At 41.5% G+C, this 17,585-nt stretch overlaps 1 protein-coding gene across 3 annotated transcripts in view; it reads left to right on the forward strand.

Moving 5' to 3' along the window:
• Window positions 1–17,585, forward strand: part of xpr1a (xenotropic and polytropic retrovirus receptor 1a) — a 66,235-nt gene that overhangs the window by 33,873 nt on the left and 14,777 nt on the right. For all 3 annotated transcript variants that reach the window (XR_014595327.1, XM_083970174.1, XM_083970175.1), the window contains 7 exons: window positions 11,025–11,126; window positions 14,473–14,693; window positions 14,810–14,959; window positions 15,055–15,138; window positions 16,068–16,149; window positions 16,380–16,567; window positions 16,895–17,074. Coding sequence is in view for 2 of the 3 variants with exons in the window: in XM_083970174.1 (XP_083826300.1) it covers window positions 11,025–11,126; window positions 14,473–14,693; window positions 14,810–14,959; window positions 15,055–15,138; window positions 16,068–16,149; window positions 16,380–16,567; window positions 16,895–17,074 (1,007 nt within the window). In the remaining variant the exon portion in view is untranslated. The remainder of the gene's footprint in view (window positions 1–11,024; window positions 11,127–14,472; window positions 14,694–14,809; window positions 14,960–15,054; window positions 15,139–16,067; window positions 16,150–16,379; window positions 16,568–16,894; window positions 17,075–17,585) is intronic.

A 17,585-nucleotide genomic window follows, 5' to 3' on the forward strand; every position in this document is an offset into this window, starting at 1 on the left:
CTCTGCTCTCTGTGCACAGACTAGATGATGATTAATATCACTCATGTTTGTGTAACACCGAGAGCAGAACATGAACCTTATTGTTATCTTAATGAGGCATGACCATGTGGAGCAGCCCTGACTAATAGGGTTAAAGCTGTCAGTTCACGATCCCGAGGAGAGACTGGAGACTATCTGTATCTGTTCACACCACGGTGTTCACACCATGTTATTTAGTTTCCTGTGCTTTGATTATCCAGAGGAGATACTGTGGTGATGACAAAATTAAGTAATAGGTTACTAGACATGGAGAAAGCTGTAGTTTCCTTAGTCAACCCTCTTAAAGATCTTAAATTGTACTTCCAACTGTATTTGTAATTGACTATAAATGATTATCATTAACTCCACATGGTCATTAAACTGTAGATAATGACTCACCCCCTATCTCTAAGATAATGTTTATCATTGTAAAGTGGTTATGGTCCAAAACAAATCAGTGTCCGCATACAACCCCTCTATTGGTATGTGCTACCAGTTTATACTTCAATCTCTCACTTATCCACCAGCCTTCCTGCTGTCTCCGTCGTTCCCTCGCACTCTGCACTTTCTCTGTCTCCTTGCTCGCCTCTCCTAATTTTTTAATTAGGTTTTGCTTCATATAATCTTCATTTTTCCTGCTCAGTGAATCAGTGAATAATTTTCCCAAGAGCAGCTTGGCATGTTGAGTCCCTGAGCTCTGCGCTGCCATATTGTCCGGTCACAGTCATAACAGGCTCATACATATGCAAGTGTGTGTGCATTGACGTTCTGTGATTTAGAGCAACACCTCCAGTACCAATGTTTTTACAGACCTCTAGAAATGAAGGAAAGCTTTTCTACGAAAAACCTGCCATGCACTTGATGGTTCACCAAGCTTTCCTGGAGCTTTAGAAAAGTTGTGTTATTGAAGCTGAATTTGTTTTCATCTCAGCCACCCTGTGCAGACAGATGTTCATGATTAGCACAGATGTTTCATCCACTCTCCTTTGAGTCCTGACTTCTTTCACCTTTTAGGGCGCTTTGCTTGCAACCGTAACTAAAAGATACTGTTGTCGCACTAGAGGAAAACCAAAACAAGTAAACACTTTCTACATGTTAACAGTTTCTTATGATTCAGAGATGCAGTTACATATCTCTCTCATTGGCCATTCATTCATAATTCAGCTGTTATATACAGCACTTAAATTAGTTTTGTGTCAGAGGAGGTGAAATTAAAAATGGAAGCATCCATGAATTGTGTACTGTATAGTGCACTTGAGGTTGTGTAACCATTGTAACACACTGGCCCTCCAGTTTCAGAGGGCAATTAATCGTCACTAAATTTTCAGCTTTTGTAATCAGGGCTGAAGTATGATCATAGTCAGGTGTGTGTGTGTCCATCATTCTGCCCTCTGTCTCTGACCATCTGATCAGAACAGTGTTTCAGAGTGCAAACTTGTAAGATAGCCTGGATGTTGCAGTGAATACTGAGTAACTTTGATTTAATGATCTAATTAATTAAAGACTAGCCAGCCAGTTATCTGCGCTATTTTGCCAATCAGATCAGATCAGATTGAATTACCTGATACACATTTTGATTCAGAAATCAGAAACTGCTGGATGATGTTTGTCTAAAATAAAGGGGAGGAGTAACAATAATGTTTTAAATTAAAAGAGCTATTTCATATTAGCATTCAGGCTTAAAAAGTTATGTAGTTGCTCTCAGAGGAGTCATCTCACACTCACCTTACAGGCTCCACAGTTGTATGAAAGAGTCTCGATGAAAACAGACTTGATCGCTCAAGATTAGATTTGCTTCAATTATTGTTGAATGAGAGATGTGTGCAGTGCGTGAGTTTGCATACTGAGACATTGATACTTACCCACATCCTTTATTGGGCTGCTGCCACATGAGAAAAGTCGGCATTATCCGAGAGATTGCAGACAGCATGAAGAAACGTGATATTAACAATAACATCGTATTATGGGAAATATAACACATGGTGATGGAAACAAAGTTTGTTCAGACTAGACAGCGGCACTCAGGTTTAACGTGCGCTTCATTTCCTGATGGACAAACATGTCTTTAAATATTCTGGATCTCAAAGGGCTTAAGATGTCTGACAGAGTTTGAGAGACGTGATTGAAGCTGCAAAGTCCGGTGGAACATTTCCCCGGATGAGATGAATCAGACGGCGTTCTCACACTGTTATCAGTTTGCTTTTTTTCCTCTCTCTCTGTATCTACCTACGGAGAGATACAGGGAGTCAGTTAGACTCTCTGAGAAACTGTGCTGATCTTCAAGGCCATGCGTGGTGCTGGGAGGAGAGAGAGAGACAGAGAGGGAGAGAGAGAGAGAGAGAGAGAGAGAGAGAGGTCTGGGCCAAACTTTCCCTCGCTCTGACTGTCAGAGATAACACTTCACAGCAGCAGCTTAGTTAAATAAGAAGAGGCTGGGAGGAAGGAAGGGAGAGAGAGACAGGGAGAGAGAGAGAAAGAGAAGCGATAAAGACAGAGAATGAGGGAGGAGAATTGCTTAGACAAAGACACACAGACTGACTTTGCCTTTTTTACTGCCCAATAAAGAATAAAGAGCGTGAGTAATTAACTTTCCCATCAGCCCCTGGTCAATAATACTGCTTTCTGTGGACCCCTTGGTCGTCCAATTGGAAGAATCTGTGGCCTATTTCTCATCCCTGTCCAATTCCACCTCATCTAACTCCTTCCTCCGTCTCCTGTATTCCTGTTTAACTTCCCCTGTGCTTTGGACCATGCCCATTTACCCCTCCACTGAACTCCAAATTGACTCAGCAGAATACTTTTTGTTTCTTTGGTGTGTCCTGCAGTCAATTGGAGAGTTTACATTTCGGCCTATAGGGATCAAGATATATCAGTATAGAAGCATGCTGAAAATAGAGCAAAAGGCTAACTACAAGATCACAAAAGTCCTCACACACATCCATTAGCACATCAGTGGGCTCTGTCTGTTGTTGTTTTTGTTATTGACAGAAGTCTTAGTCTGTATAACAACAAACATGACCCACTTAGCTACTTCACGTGGGTCTCAGAAACTTTGCCTGTTAGCGTGCTTTCATGAGCTCATGGAGTTCACTCAGGTAATTGCTATGCAGTGAAAGGTTTTCTGTTTCTATTATATTCACTGAGTCTCAAAGTTACCTTCATTCAGATAAAAGTCATTTTCTGTCTCTCGGTCCAGAAGCAGAAGAAATTATCCTAAGCTGAAATTTCTGCTTCTACATAGGACATTAACTAACCCACTGACTCATAGCTGTCCTCTACAACAGGCCTTTCTCATGAGTCATGACGGACATTAAGACTTAATATAGTAGAGAAGCAGGTGTTACTAATAACAATAACAGTGTCTCTGTTCAAATATGTCAGTGAGCCGTGACAGTGTGACAGTCAACAATACCAGGACATGGAAAGTAATTCAGCTGCGATTAATTTAGGCCTGTCACAATTATTACATAATCGGCTGATGGCAATCATTTGAGCTGACCGCTTAATTGTTAAAATTGTTTCCATTCATCTGTATAGAAACAGCTGGATGAAACTAACAGAAATTTCATATTTCCATCACTATGTCCTCGTCGTTTTTCACTGTTTGAGGTTTGACTGGTGCTCCTTTGATGACATCATGAAGAGGTGGTGGTCGAGGTGACCACATTTTAACGAGCATCTATTGACATTAGCATCATGGATTTGGTTGCAAAGCCAAATGGCAAATAGAAATTCAGTTTTAATTTATTTGTTCCAAAGTTTAATGTCAATAAATCACTCTTCTTTTTCATAAGGTGTATTAAACTATGTTTAGGCTTATATTATAATGGTGGCATAAAATGATAAGAAAAAAAACCCTCAATTATTTATATGGCAATTAATCGCCACTAAAATTTCATGATTGTGACAGCGCTACATACATTCATATTTTTTAAAGCTTTGGTTTTTTCACCTGTTAACTTCAAACCATGTCTTGTACACAACATAAGAAAAATGGCACCACTAATATAACCTCACAACACATGACACATAACAAAACTGAGCAGTTATATGTACACTCACCTTTCAACCAAGATTGATTGCTAACTCTCATATTTACTTTCTTTATAATGAAAAGGAAAACTCTCCATGGTGAACCAAGAGGTGAATCAGGTGAAGTGCTCCTTCAGTATCTGTTTATGTGCACAGAGGATATAGTTACACACAACACAACACTCATGTGCAAGTGACATCCCACTCTAATTCACAAACCACCTCTCCTCTACACCAACACCAAACAGACAGTTTCTTCTTTGACAACGCTCTTCCTGAGAGTTTCCTAAGAAGAACTGATGCTTTTACAGTTGTTTTGCCTCCTATCCTTCTTCCTTTCTATATCATATCTTGTTATTTATCCCTCCATCACTTCTTCTCAAAACCTTTCCCTTTTCCCGCTCTCTCTCTTTCTCTTTCTCTTTCCTTACGACTCTCCCATATAAATTGTCCTCCAGTGTGTCTGGGTGTGTGTTTTCCCTCTGGTCCCCAGGATCATCTCACACCCCATCTGGCCTCTCGCACGCACTCTTTCCCTCTCATCAAGTATTCACTTGGCTGCTGGTAACATACCCATCACATGTGCCTCTCTGTCTCTCTCTCTTTCTCCCTCCCACTTTCTTCCACATGCAAACGTACACTACACACACACACACAAATATATTAACACTTTGCAGAATGTGTTGAGTGTGTGATTCTCTCCATCATATCATTTTTGCTACTCTGCACAAGTGTAGTTTATTCTTTTAGGAGCTGCTTAGCTTGCAGTCTAGCAGTATAAATAGTACACAATAGATAGGGGGGCTTCAGTAGTTCCTCATCCTGCCTCCGGTCCTCCCAGGCAGGCAGTCTAGCCAAGTGAGTGTGCATTCTTAATGCTCCCCTGGCCTCGATGAGAGAGATGATTGGTAGAATTAATTGTGGCTAGAGGGCCAAATGGGAATAAGTGAGGAAAAAAAAAAAGGCGAGAAGGAAGGAGGGCGGGGAGGTGGTCTGGCTGGTTTTAGTGTTGTGTTTCCCTCTTTAAAGCATGGGACTGGGGGATGTTGAAATTGTTCTTATGCTCTCGCTCTGCTCGTCTCTCTAGATTAATATTAGCCCAGAGTTAAGTCAATCCCATTCTCTTTTATAGCTCTGTTTGTCTCTCTTTTTGTTTGTGATTTATACCTGTGTGTTTGGTGGGAACAGATAAGAGAAGCTAATACAGTGACAATCATAATGTAATGGTCCCCTCAGCTCCCCAGACAGTAATGCTATCAGAACATAGTTTATACCCCACAGTGAGGTGTCATTAAATGGGATAAATGGAGCATAAAAATAGGGACATCCAATTTGTGTGTGTGTGTAGGGGTGAACAAGGCGGGGGGGCTGTTTGTGTGCCTGTTTGTTTTTGGAGACTGTGAGGAGATTGATGCTGTGTGTCCTCACCTTCTCTCCTGGCTCCACTGTAATGACAGATGATATCTAAGGTTCCTAACACAGAGGAAAACCACCACTCCCCCTCTTCTCAGCACCCTCACACCTTCCCCGTCTCTCCCAACTTAACCCCAACAGATTTCCAGCACATAACAGGTGTTATAATAAAAGTGAACCATACATAAATGAATAGAAAGCCAAATTGAAAGCTCAACCAACACACTCTGTCCTTGCAGCAAACCCAACTCAGTTAGGAGTTGTGGGGGGGATGTGATACAGAGCGTCGTTTACATGTTTGTGTTGGTTGTTGTTGTCCCTCAATCCTCCTCTTACCATCAGCAAGTTAGAGGGTCTCCATGAAGGATTTATGTTCTGGTTTTATGGGGTCGCGTCACACAGCGGCTGTATGGGAATATAAGAAGTTGGGGGTGGGGTGTGTGGGTGTGTGTGTGTGTGTGCAGGGTTAGAGAAGTAGGGTTCAGGGGAAGCTGTCTCATCATTTATTTATACAATCTACAGAAGAAGGGGTTAGTGGAGAGAGGGGGGCTGCCTTCTACGAGCCGCCCCGGGAATACTGCAGGACAAGAGTTGTTTTTTCAGCTACCAGCTCAAGTCTTTGTCTGGAAAAGTGAAGCCAGTGAATGAACACATAATAGCAACTCAGTGTAGCATGCTGTCGTTAACTTAAACACAAATCCCAAAAACCCACGACGCACCTGCATCTCATGTTGTTGTTTTTTAGCTCTTGGTACTAAACTAATTGAACTCCCTGAAGAGACTACGTACTGTAAAGAGTAAAAACACATCTAATCTATTTACTGGCTTTGCTTCGTTCTATGTAACTAAAGCCGTAGTTCTTATTAATTTATTCTTAATCAGTATTCAAATGAAGCATACAGTACAATATCAAGTCACTTTAGGTTCTCAGAACTTGGACACAGTGGAGACAAGTGTTATGTTTCTAATTATTTGTTTGATTTAATTATTGTGTATATTTACATTTTTAAATTGTTTGTTTCATCAGTTGGTCTAAATGTGTGTGTGTGTGTGTGTTTGGATCTGTTGTTTTTGAGGAATCAAATCATTGATTAATCTTCTGGTTTGGAGGTGAGAAAACATCATGTAGACTTAACTGTTGCTGCCAGTCACTGAATTTATGGTTGTGATTTACAGTAGTTGAATGTCTCTAAATCTAATCAAACCACATTGATTTTTTTCCTTTATTGATTTGCTGTAGAGATTAGATCTTTGATAGTAGTTCCAGTTGTATGCAAAAGTTTGGGCACCCCTATGCTAATTCCATCATATTTGCATGAATGGAAAGAAGTGAATATAATGCCTGCAGACAGATATTAAAGGGATGTGCAGTTTTTCCACACTGTTAGTTTTTATGCTCCAAAACATGAAATATCTTCTTCCTTCTGCCTGTGCAATGTTTCCTGTTCCTCTGGCTGCTACACAACCCTAAAGCAGAATATTTCCATCCCCCATGGAATAATTTTTGGGCAAATTATCAACATTTGTTTCCAAAACGACTCTGGCTTATCCAGATACTGCTTCATACACTTCAGCAGCTGTAAACTCAGTTTTTTCCCAATACAGAAACATCTTAGTTACTGACCTCAGATCTACCGAATAGGCCCAGAGTGAGATATGAACTGTCAGGTCTAAAATACTCCACTAAACATGCAGTTTAAATACACACTCACACACACACACACACACACACACACACACACACACACACACACACACACACACACACACACACACACACACACACACACACACACACACACACACACACAGTGAGTAAGCGGAGGCATATATCACCTCATGCAGCCCTGCAGGGACAGAGCTATTATTCCCTACTGAAGCGCTCCATCATCATCCCTTGGTCACACACATACACACACACACACAACATGACACGAATGCCAGAGCATTTCTGGCCGCAGGACACCTTTTACCATTGCTGAATGAGTGGGTGGGCAGGTGCTGTCTGTGCTGTGGTGTCTCTGCATTTAGCAAAGAGAAAGTGATGCATCAGATTTTTTATGTTTATCATTTTGTCACAACTTGTGAGAATGATTTGAAAGAATACTAAATCTTTTATATTTTGTTAAAGCTCACATTTCCCACAATGTCTCAGACTTTTCTCCTTCTCTGAACCCCTTTGGTGAACGCTGTTGGACCCTGGAAACCCATCTCTGTTATCATCTACACAGACAAGTGATAATGAGAACCCATACTGTGTCGCCGAAAGAGAAGCTGTCAGATTTACAGCAGCACTGGCACCATAGATTAAATTAAACATACGCTGCATGCATGCCACAATACTTGACTACAGTTTTTATTTCCCTAAATTAGATTTCATTGCATCTGCAGTGTTGTTCAGCTCATCCTAGGAAGCAGATAAAGAGTTGAGTCGATGTAATTATGAGATGCTAATGATGCTCATTGGTGCTAAAGCTGAATGATGGTAAAGTGTGAGGCAGTTTGAGACGAGATGGATGACAGAATTGTTTCCGCAGCAGCAGAGATTTTTTTTTTTAGCAAAAAACCCCACTGTGAGCACCGGCTCTGCCTTTGTTCTTACACATCACACGCCTCATGCACTATAGTATATGAACAAAAGCAGATGTGAGTGAAACTATTGATATGTGTAGCCTATGTGGAAATGCATGCACACACACCTACACTAGTGTGTGCAGTGGTGCACCAGGTCAGCAGGAAACAAAGAGGCGAGCAGATGCAGGGCCATTTCATAACCCCTCTTCTCTTCTACCCACAAACTGCCCTCACATCTACACTTTCATCCAACACAACTCCAACACACTCCATTAGTCAGAATCCAGGTGGGAGAGGAGGAAAATTCACACAATAAATATTCATGGCATATATCCTTGCAAATGTAATTTAGTGACTGACAATCTCTAATGAAATCAGAAAACCACACGAACAGAGAGATTTATCCACACAAATTGCAGATAATGTTGTTGTTGACATTTTCCTGATTCCGGGATCAAATGCCACCTGGCATTTCCAGGAAAGAAATGCTAAAAATGTTAAAAAAAAAAAAAATCTTTTACCTGATTAAATTACATCAGGTGTTTCATGTCAACTATATTAATCACCAATTGTTAACTCTTTAAGTGACACTGACCAGATTTATTTTACAGGTAATGTTTGGTGCAGAGTCAAAGCAGCCACAGTTCGTCTTGATGTTTCCCTCCTGCAACTCCTTAGTGCTCTTTCATTAGCAGTGTAACCTTTTACTTTGAATTACAATGCAACTCTGTCTGCTGCTCCGGTCAGACTGAAGAGGCGTATCGGACCATTACTCACTCTGTCCTGACACACTAACCAGCCACGGTGCTCAGTCATTCAGCCGACCTTATAGCCAGTCGATTGGTCAGCAGTTCAAGCAAACAGACAGTCGTCCATCCGTCTGCAGCAGCCAGCCAGTCCGGCCCGTCAGCTGCAAGGTGCTGAGGAGGCTCAGCTCTGCATGGTTGTAGAGCTGGAGGAGTTGTGACTGCAGCTGAACTGTGCAATGGGGCAGAAGTGTGAAGCAGATTGGAGACCATCTGCTTCCTTCTCTGTCTCTCTCTCTTCTTTGTCTATCTACATCTCACTTTTTTCTTTTAGTAGATGAATCTTTTCTCTCATCTTTTGTTTTTTGTCTTCCCATTTAGTTGCTCTTCCATCTCCCTCATTCATAACATCTCAGCTGCTTTTTCTTTCTTTATGTGTAGTATACACAATTTTCTTTTTTTCTCTCCCTGTTTTTTTATTTGTATTTGTTTAGACCTCACCACTAGATCATGGCCCTATCTGCTATTAACTCCATTTCTTTTCCCCCTGTCTCTCTGCATCTCCTGTCTTTCTCCTCTTTACCCAGTTAAAGTCACTGTTGATCTAAGGTGGAAGTTTTCTCCTATTTGCAAACTACATGTTCATATCCATAAAGTGAGGTTAGATGTATGCTGGCCAATTTTTCAGTTTTTTTTTCATGGCTGTAATGATCTTGTTTTGGATGTTTAATGAGCACTACTTTGATGCTCTCAGAAGAGTTTCACCAACAGCAGTTCTGCTGTAGGAAAGGATTTGTCCTTCAAAGGTATACTTCAGGCCAAACAGCATTTTCACGGTTTAATTAACTTTTTGTTGATTAATACATGAGGAGGTAGTTTCTCATTTATTTTCCCTGTAAAGCTGTTGAGTTTCGTCAAACATCTTTTCACCTTTTCATCACAGTCTTACACACCCCTGCTGCTCATGTGGGCTTATATATAGTTGTGTGTAAACAGCGCTGTGATATTGGCAGGCTGCAGCCTGGGGCATCACTTTCTTATTACTGTGTTGAATAGAACAGCTCTCCATCTACCAGTTTGTAGTCAGGGTTCACTTTATATAATAGCTAATGTTTACACAGCGATATCACCATTGGATCTGGAACTAAAGGACAAGTATCCTGGAAAAAAAAAAACCTGCATCTCTACTGATGCTGCTTGGAATGAATCCTCATTTGACATTTGGGTCCTGGTGAACGAATGTCAAATATTTATGTAATTTAGATGAAAGGCACATGCTCTGGGTAGATCATTGGGTGATATCTGATCTTGTTATTCCTGTTATTATTATGTTGTTGTTGTTATTATCACAATGTTTTGTTGTTAACTTAAGTTTAAGATGCATACAGGTAAAGAACCATGTTTAGTGAACATAAAACTAGAGCTATGTAAAGTATGTGGACCAGACCGGTGCTGACATGTCGGGTTGTGTCAAGTGTCAGGTAGCTTGCTGTGAATCGGACAGAGGATTACAGAGCATCAATGCTGATTGAATTGGCTGGTCCTGAAAAAGACATCCAGGGTTTTGTCTGACAGAAGAGAGACAGGAGGAAGCTGTTGATCTAATTATAACTCTGAATGGATGTCTGTTCACTGTGGTGCAGACAAACCCTAGAGGAACACACCCACAGGAAGAAGTTTTTTGGGAAGATTGGTTGGAGTTGGTTAGGACACCTGTCAGGTCACGAGAACATAGACACCAAAGTGAGCAAATGTTTAGCGCCTGAGCTCAACCTGCTAATCACATTCACTTAAGTTACTGATAATAGTTACAAATCATTCACAGTTATGAAGTTTGTTTTTGTATAACCTTGGTAAGGCAAAGGTTTTCCTTCATTATTGAAAATACGACTCTGCAGAAGCTGCAGTAAATTCACCAAGATTAGTGTTTCTTTGACAGTAAACCAAACTTTAAGACTTGCACTGTAAAATGTCTGACCAGTCCAGGAAAACTCTTGACATCTTTCAGTGCTTCTCAACACAATATAAACCATGCTTTGGCTTTACTTATTAGCTACAAGGTGTGAGCATATGTGAAGTTATGAATGGGTATCACAGGAAAAAGCATCATAATCAAGAAAGTCTTAAGTGAGTGAGCAAGAAAAAAATGCTTTATATATATACACATGCTGGAGGTAAATTTGTTTCCTGGGGCAAACAGATAATCACTATTTCCATATCTGTTTCCTTTTCTTTGTGCAGTCACAGATGAAGACACAGTGAAGAGATACTACGCCAAGTTTGAGGAGAGGTTCTTCCAGACCTGCGAGAAGGAGCTCCTGAAAATCAACACATTCTACTCAGGTATTTATTGATTCTGAATATGCATGAAAGTGATTGGTGCAGACTTTATCACATCACAGTCCAATAAGAAAAGTGGTTTCAGATGAAATAATTGAAACAGCTACAGTGTTATTATTAAAAGAGCTGTTGTATTGATTGTACTAATCGATTACTTGTAACAACAGTGGGCTAATTTCAGTATAATTTAATAACAGCTATGGTTTATGATTGATTGATTTTGCAGATTTGCCCCATCTGCAAGTAAACTCTGTGCCACAACTTAGTTTAATTTATTTATCTTACAACGAATCTGCATGAGCTGCATAATAACACATTTTATAGGCAACAGATTAAAAAATAAACAATATTTTGAGCAAGGTTTATTTCTCTGTACTGAGTTGAAGAGACCTGTGTTGCAAATTTCAATGCCAAACAACATTGCCTCTAACCTTGACCATTTGATTGAAGTTGCCAGTGGTTGGTGTTGTTTAGGGGAGCGTCCTGCCTGTGTGTATTTCAGGGAGAGAGGGGGTATGTGTGCCATGTAACATGAGATGGAAGCCATAATATATTCTGGTATTCTGCTACCACAAGGTTGCCTTCTGGTCTTGAACTTCAGCTGGAGGGGGAGTTTGGGCGACTAAAGACAGAGAGTGCCTCCTCTAGAGGCCGTTTGTGAAACTGCAGCCTCTCGGGGTCAACAGAGGGCCAAGGCTGATTGGCAAGGTTGTTTTAGCTCATAACGATGGCACATTACTGGCAGATGAACGACTGGAGCAGCAGAGAAACAGGGCATAAATCAGTGGAGGCCTAGTTAGAAGGAAGCCGATTTACTAAAGTACAGAGGAAACTTTGAACCTTTTTTTCATCATGATCGCAGACATAAGATTACAGTTCACTGCTCCAAAGGCCGTATCTTATTTAGTAAGTAGGCCTTCATTACCCTTATCCATAATGTACTGCTGATAGTGTCGACTTATTAATTTTGGGTAGGAGACAAGGTGGTGACTGCAATTTTTCTTGCAATGTTATCGAAATAATTGTGCTACCCATCGGGTCTTTGATTTTTTTTTTTTTTTTGGGGGGGGGGGGGGGGGGGGGGGGGATTTAAGGTGTGAAGTAAAAAAGTATCAATAAAATGATAAACAAAATCATCCATCCATCCATTAGCTATACCACTTATTCATGCAGGGATGTGTGGTGGGAACCAATCCCAGCTGACCCTGAGAGAGGGCGGGCCCTGAACAGGTCGCCAATATATCACAGCGCTGACATATGGAAACAAACAACCTCACAGGCTCACAGGCATTCACACCGATGGGCACTTTGCCACTGAACCCAGTGTAGTGTGCATGTGTTACTTTGGACTGTGGGAGGAAGCAGGAGAACCTGGAGGGAACCCACTCAGGCTCAGGGAGGACATGCAAACTGCACACAGATGTATTCAATGCTACATGTGATGTGTAATGTTCACAGCACAGTCACATCACATCAGTATTACAGTGAGTGAGTCATTCTCTCTTTAGCAGATGGGAGGTGTGAGATTGCTTAAATGTTGTGCATCAAAACATTAGTGTCTCCTTCCTGTCTTGTTTATCCTCCACACACACACAGGAGGCAGAAACAAGACATTACAGCGTTGTTTCCAACAGGCAGCTCTATCAGATGCCAGATAGTGTGTGTTCGTGTGTGGTTTGAAAAAGCCAGTTGTGAGAGAGCGAGTGGAGAAAGTTCATGTGCTGACTTAACACAAGACGCTTGCCTTCACACAGCTTTTTCCATCCATATCTCTCTGAAAGGGGTCCTTGACCTCTGGAAACCATTCCGCTGTGCTGCACTGAGATCCGGCCCGTTGGACAACACTTTCATCATCCAGGGTTAAACACACACCAAAAAGAGATTTTTGCAGACTGTTGGTTCAACACAATGTCCCTTCATCCTCTCTGTTTCTGAAATCTGAGGAGGAACAACGGACAAACCGCCCCAGCCACCGACACCTGTCTCTTTCAGGTTAATTAACCCAACACAGATGAGCTGCTCAGCCGTGTCCTCTGCCGTTAAGTGCCACTACACTCCCAGACTCTCAGATTTAATCTTAACCCACTGTGACAGGTGTCGGGGTCTTTACTTTCTCAGGCCTTCTCCTGCTGTTGTTGTCACGTCTTAATCCCTGCATTGTCATGACGGACAGTCCGCGTACAGTAGGATAACAGAAATGTTTAGATGTCAAAGGAGCAGTGGCATTCCTGCGAGGCATGTAGTGTGATATCTGGAAATAGGTGTGTGGGTGTGTGTTCAAGCTACAACAAAAAAAAAGCCTCTGGGGAGCTCTCCACATCACCACTGCTGCTGGTTTTCTCTGTTGAGGACAAGAGGAGCAGCTACAGGAGGCTCAGCTCCCCAGACTGTCAGACTGTCAGGCAGGTAGCATCGAACCAAGTCAGATTTGTTTTGTTATCAGACTGCTGTCACGAACAATACTGCAAGGAAATCTCAGCGTGCCTTATCTCCAGGTCTGTTTTTTTTAATGGTTTCTACTCCAGGAGCAGACATGACTTGCTGGTTTCTCTAAAGAAGTAACAATATAATGCACTAAATCAGAATAGGGAGTGTAACTCTCTGGAATTAGCCATTATGTGCACATCCTTTACCAAAGGAGAACGTAATGGGGAAAGAAAAGAGATGGGCTTCATTGGTGAGTAACTGAACTTGGAATGACCTTAAAAAAAGGTAATAGACAGTAGTAGTAGCAGTTGGAGAGGGAGGGCTAATCTCTGTCAGAAAGTAGGTAAAAGTGCAGGAGAAGTTAATGAAATGCAGGTTACTGTCCAGGCCCGGTGAGTGTGATTCCCTCCCTTCCTCTCTCCGTCTCGCACTGTGGATATATTAACCTATGTCTGACCCAGATAATGGTTCCTCACTGTGCAGCATTTACATAGCTCAGCCCTAATAGTCTCCATGTTTCAGCACCAGGGAGAAGAGAAGAGAAGGTACATAATGTTTTTTTTCTTCTTAGTTGTCACCTTCTCTTCAGCTTGTTACAGAAACCCGTGCACTAACAAGATCATCAATGTGAAACCGAAGAGTTGACATTTCTGACAAAGCAAAATGAAAAGATCTTCTCTCCTCCCTCTCTCTCTAATGATGTTTAGATGAATTCACTGGGTCAGACTACAAAGGATCTAAGTGCAGTCATAAGAGCAGCATAAGTCCAGTGGTTAAAAGAAGAACACTTCAATTGCAAAGCTCCTGTGTATAAGTGCAGCACCCAAAATGTTTGATTATGTTGTAGCGGTATGCAAATTCCTCTCCTCAGTATCAAAGTGTTCAAAACCCCCAACAACTCTCATCCTCTTACCCTCTGTAGAAAAGCTTGCAGAAGCCCAGAGACGTTTTGCCACGCTGCAGAATGAGCTGCAGTCTTCGCTGGACGCTCAGCGCGAGAGCAACGCACCGCCCGGCCTGCGCAAACGCAAGACGATGTTCCACCTGTCGCAGGAGGAGCGCTGCAAACACCACAACATCAAGGACCTGAAGCTAGCCTTCAGCGAGTTCTACCTCAGCCTCATCCTGCTCCAGAACTACCAGGTGGGACGCACAAACACACACACACACACACACACACACACACATGCAGTTAGAGAGAAGAAAGTTCTTTGCCTGGTGTAGATATATAACGGTTGTTTCCTTGTCACTGTTCACAGAACCTGAACTTCACTGGTTTCCGTAAGATCCTGAAGAAACATGACAAGATCCTGGATACTCCTCGCGGCGCCGACTGGCGTGTGGCTCACGTGGAGGTGGCAGGTTTCTACACCTGCAAGAAGATCACACAGCTCATTTCTGAGACAGAGGTGCATGCTTACACACAAACACACACACACACAAACACACACATTAAACCAGACCAGACTGAAACTAACTGGCTGCTGTCTGTCTGTGTGTCCAGGCCCTCGTCACAACAGAGCTGGAGGGAGGAGATCGTCAGAGGGCCATGAAGCGGTTGAGAGTTCCTCCACTGGGGGCAGCTCAGGTCAGAAATGCTGCTCACTCTGGTTATCTCATGGTGGTATCTCATTGGGGCTTGACTCGAGACAAACTCTTATCTCTCAGTCTAAGTACGAACTCCTTGCAGCCTGGGTTGATCAGTTAATGTTTATCAACTAACAATCAGTTTTCCTCTTGATTTCATGATGGATGTTAACAAGGAGGCCAGAAGGCTGCAACATAAAATGAAATAACAAAATAATCAACAAAATGACAATAAATGTGTATCCAAGTATCAAAGTGTGTATAGATAATACACAAACATGTGTATACAGTATATATATAGTATGCATGGATATCATTAATTATATCACAGCTTCCAAATCCCCACAGCATTAAATTACACATGAACAAATGTGGTGTCTGTGCTTGAACATGTGCCACCAAGTAGAACTTTTCATTTCTGTTACTGTAATGTTCTCTGTTGGTGGTGAGCACAGGTTAAAAACAAACAGTGAGAAGCTTGCCATGAGAGGTATAGAGACAGGAAGGAAGATGGGAAGAGACAAAGTGAGAGAAACCATGAGAGCCCTTAGTATTGATTTTATAAGTGCCTTTCCATCGTTGAACAGACAGGATATCTTTCAGGCTAGTGGCACTTTACCCCCCTACGTTATATCTACCGTTATTACTGCATTAATTACTGTCATGTCTGACTTGAGTTGTGCTATGTGACTATTGATCTCCTCATTTTATCCCTGCAGACACGTGTATAACAAATATAGATAAAAGGAGCCTTTTTGTGGAGATGCAGTCTATAGGTTATTGTTCTTTGAAGTTTTATTGTATCTGAAGTTGGAAAACAACAGGGTTCTGTACACATGTACAGCGAGTATCTTTGAACGTGTTAATATATACAGTACAGTTGCCAGGTGTTTGTATTAATGTTTTTCTGTTTGTCTTCGCCCGACTCAGCCTGCTTTGGCCTGGACAACCTTTCGTGTGGGTCTCTACTGCGGCTTCTTTATCATTCTTGCTATCGCCTTTGTTCTCACTGGTGAGTCACATGACCATTTGAGTTCATGCATTTTTCATATCCTTTTGAGTCCTGCACCATTTGTAATGTGTCAAAGATAACAGGAAGTTTGCTAGATTGTTTATGATTAATAGGGAGCACGACTGGCAGACTTTTATTGTTGTTTCCCCCCTCAGATTTGTTATGAAGCAAACACTCAAAAGGTTTTTTGTGGTAATTATTCACAAAGAGATCATCTGTGGTTTTGTCAGGTGCTGTGTTCATCCGCTACGAGAACATGTGGCCTCTGGTGCGGATCTATCGGGGCGGTTTCCTGTTGATCCAGTTCCTCTTCCTGTTGGGCATCAACACGTACGGATGGAGACAGGCTGGAGTCAACCATGTTCTCATCTTTGAGATCAATCCCCGCAACAACCTCTCACACCAACACCTGTTTGAGGTGAGAATGAAGCAACAAATGGAAACAGTCTTTTCTCCTTTCTCTGTAATGAGGAAAACAGCTTTGTTTTTAGATTGATAACCGTGCATTTGTAAGAAATGCAACGGAAATGAATGAGATTGTTTAGTCATTAGGGTAATGCATATTCAAGAAATATGTATCATTCAGCAGAAACGATACATACCTAATGTCCACAGGGTTTTATTATACAAACAAAACAAAGTAATCTGGACTGCATTATTCAGATTATCTTATTAACTGCGATTATGTGTCAGAAGAACTTTCCTCTAATGTCAGTATCTTCCGTTTCCCCTCTCTGTGCTGCAGATCGCTGGCTTCCTGGGTGTGTTGTGGTGTCTCAGCATCCTCTCCTGTCTCTACTCAGAGTACACCCTCCTCCCCATGCAGATCAACCCTCTCATCCTTTATGGCTTCATGGTGCTTTTCCTCATCAACCCCTTCAAGACCTGCTACTACAAATCACGTTTCTGGCTCCTCAAGCTGCTGGTCAGTCCGCTAATTTTTTTTCAGTCTTCTGCTTCATTTGAAAGAGTTACAGTGATGCCATTTGAACTGTGGTGTCCATTAATCATTCACGTTAAGAGCATCCGAAAACATTCATGGACACACACTGAGGCTAATGCTGACAACTGTGGGCCAGCAGGAAGTAATGCTTTAGATGGACTGATTTAACAAGGACTGAGCATTTGTAAGTATTTACATTAATAAATAAAAATATATTTGTATGCATACACTCAAAACCAATAGTGCACCCTAACCTATCACAACTCAACTCATATTTATGAATCCCCCTAAAATTTCAAGAAAACAAAACCATCTATTGAAATATGTTGATTTATTATCTCTTTCAGAATATCCTCTTATCTGCCCTATAAATATGCAGAGTCTGGATAGACTAGATAAGGTGATACTGTAGTTATCTTCAATTTTCTGTAGTTATTTTTGTTTTAACTGCTTTGTCTTTCATCTGAGGGATAAAACACCTTATGAGGTATTT

Source organism: Trachurus trachurus, assembly GCF_905171665.1.
Source record: "Trachurus trachurus genome assembly, chromosome: 4".
NCBI lineage: Eukaryota > Metazoa > Chordata > Actinopteri > Carangiformes > Carangidae > Trachurus > Trachurus trachurus.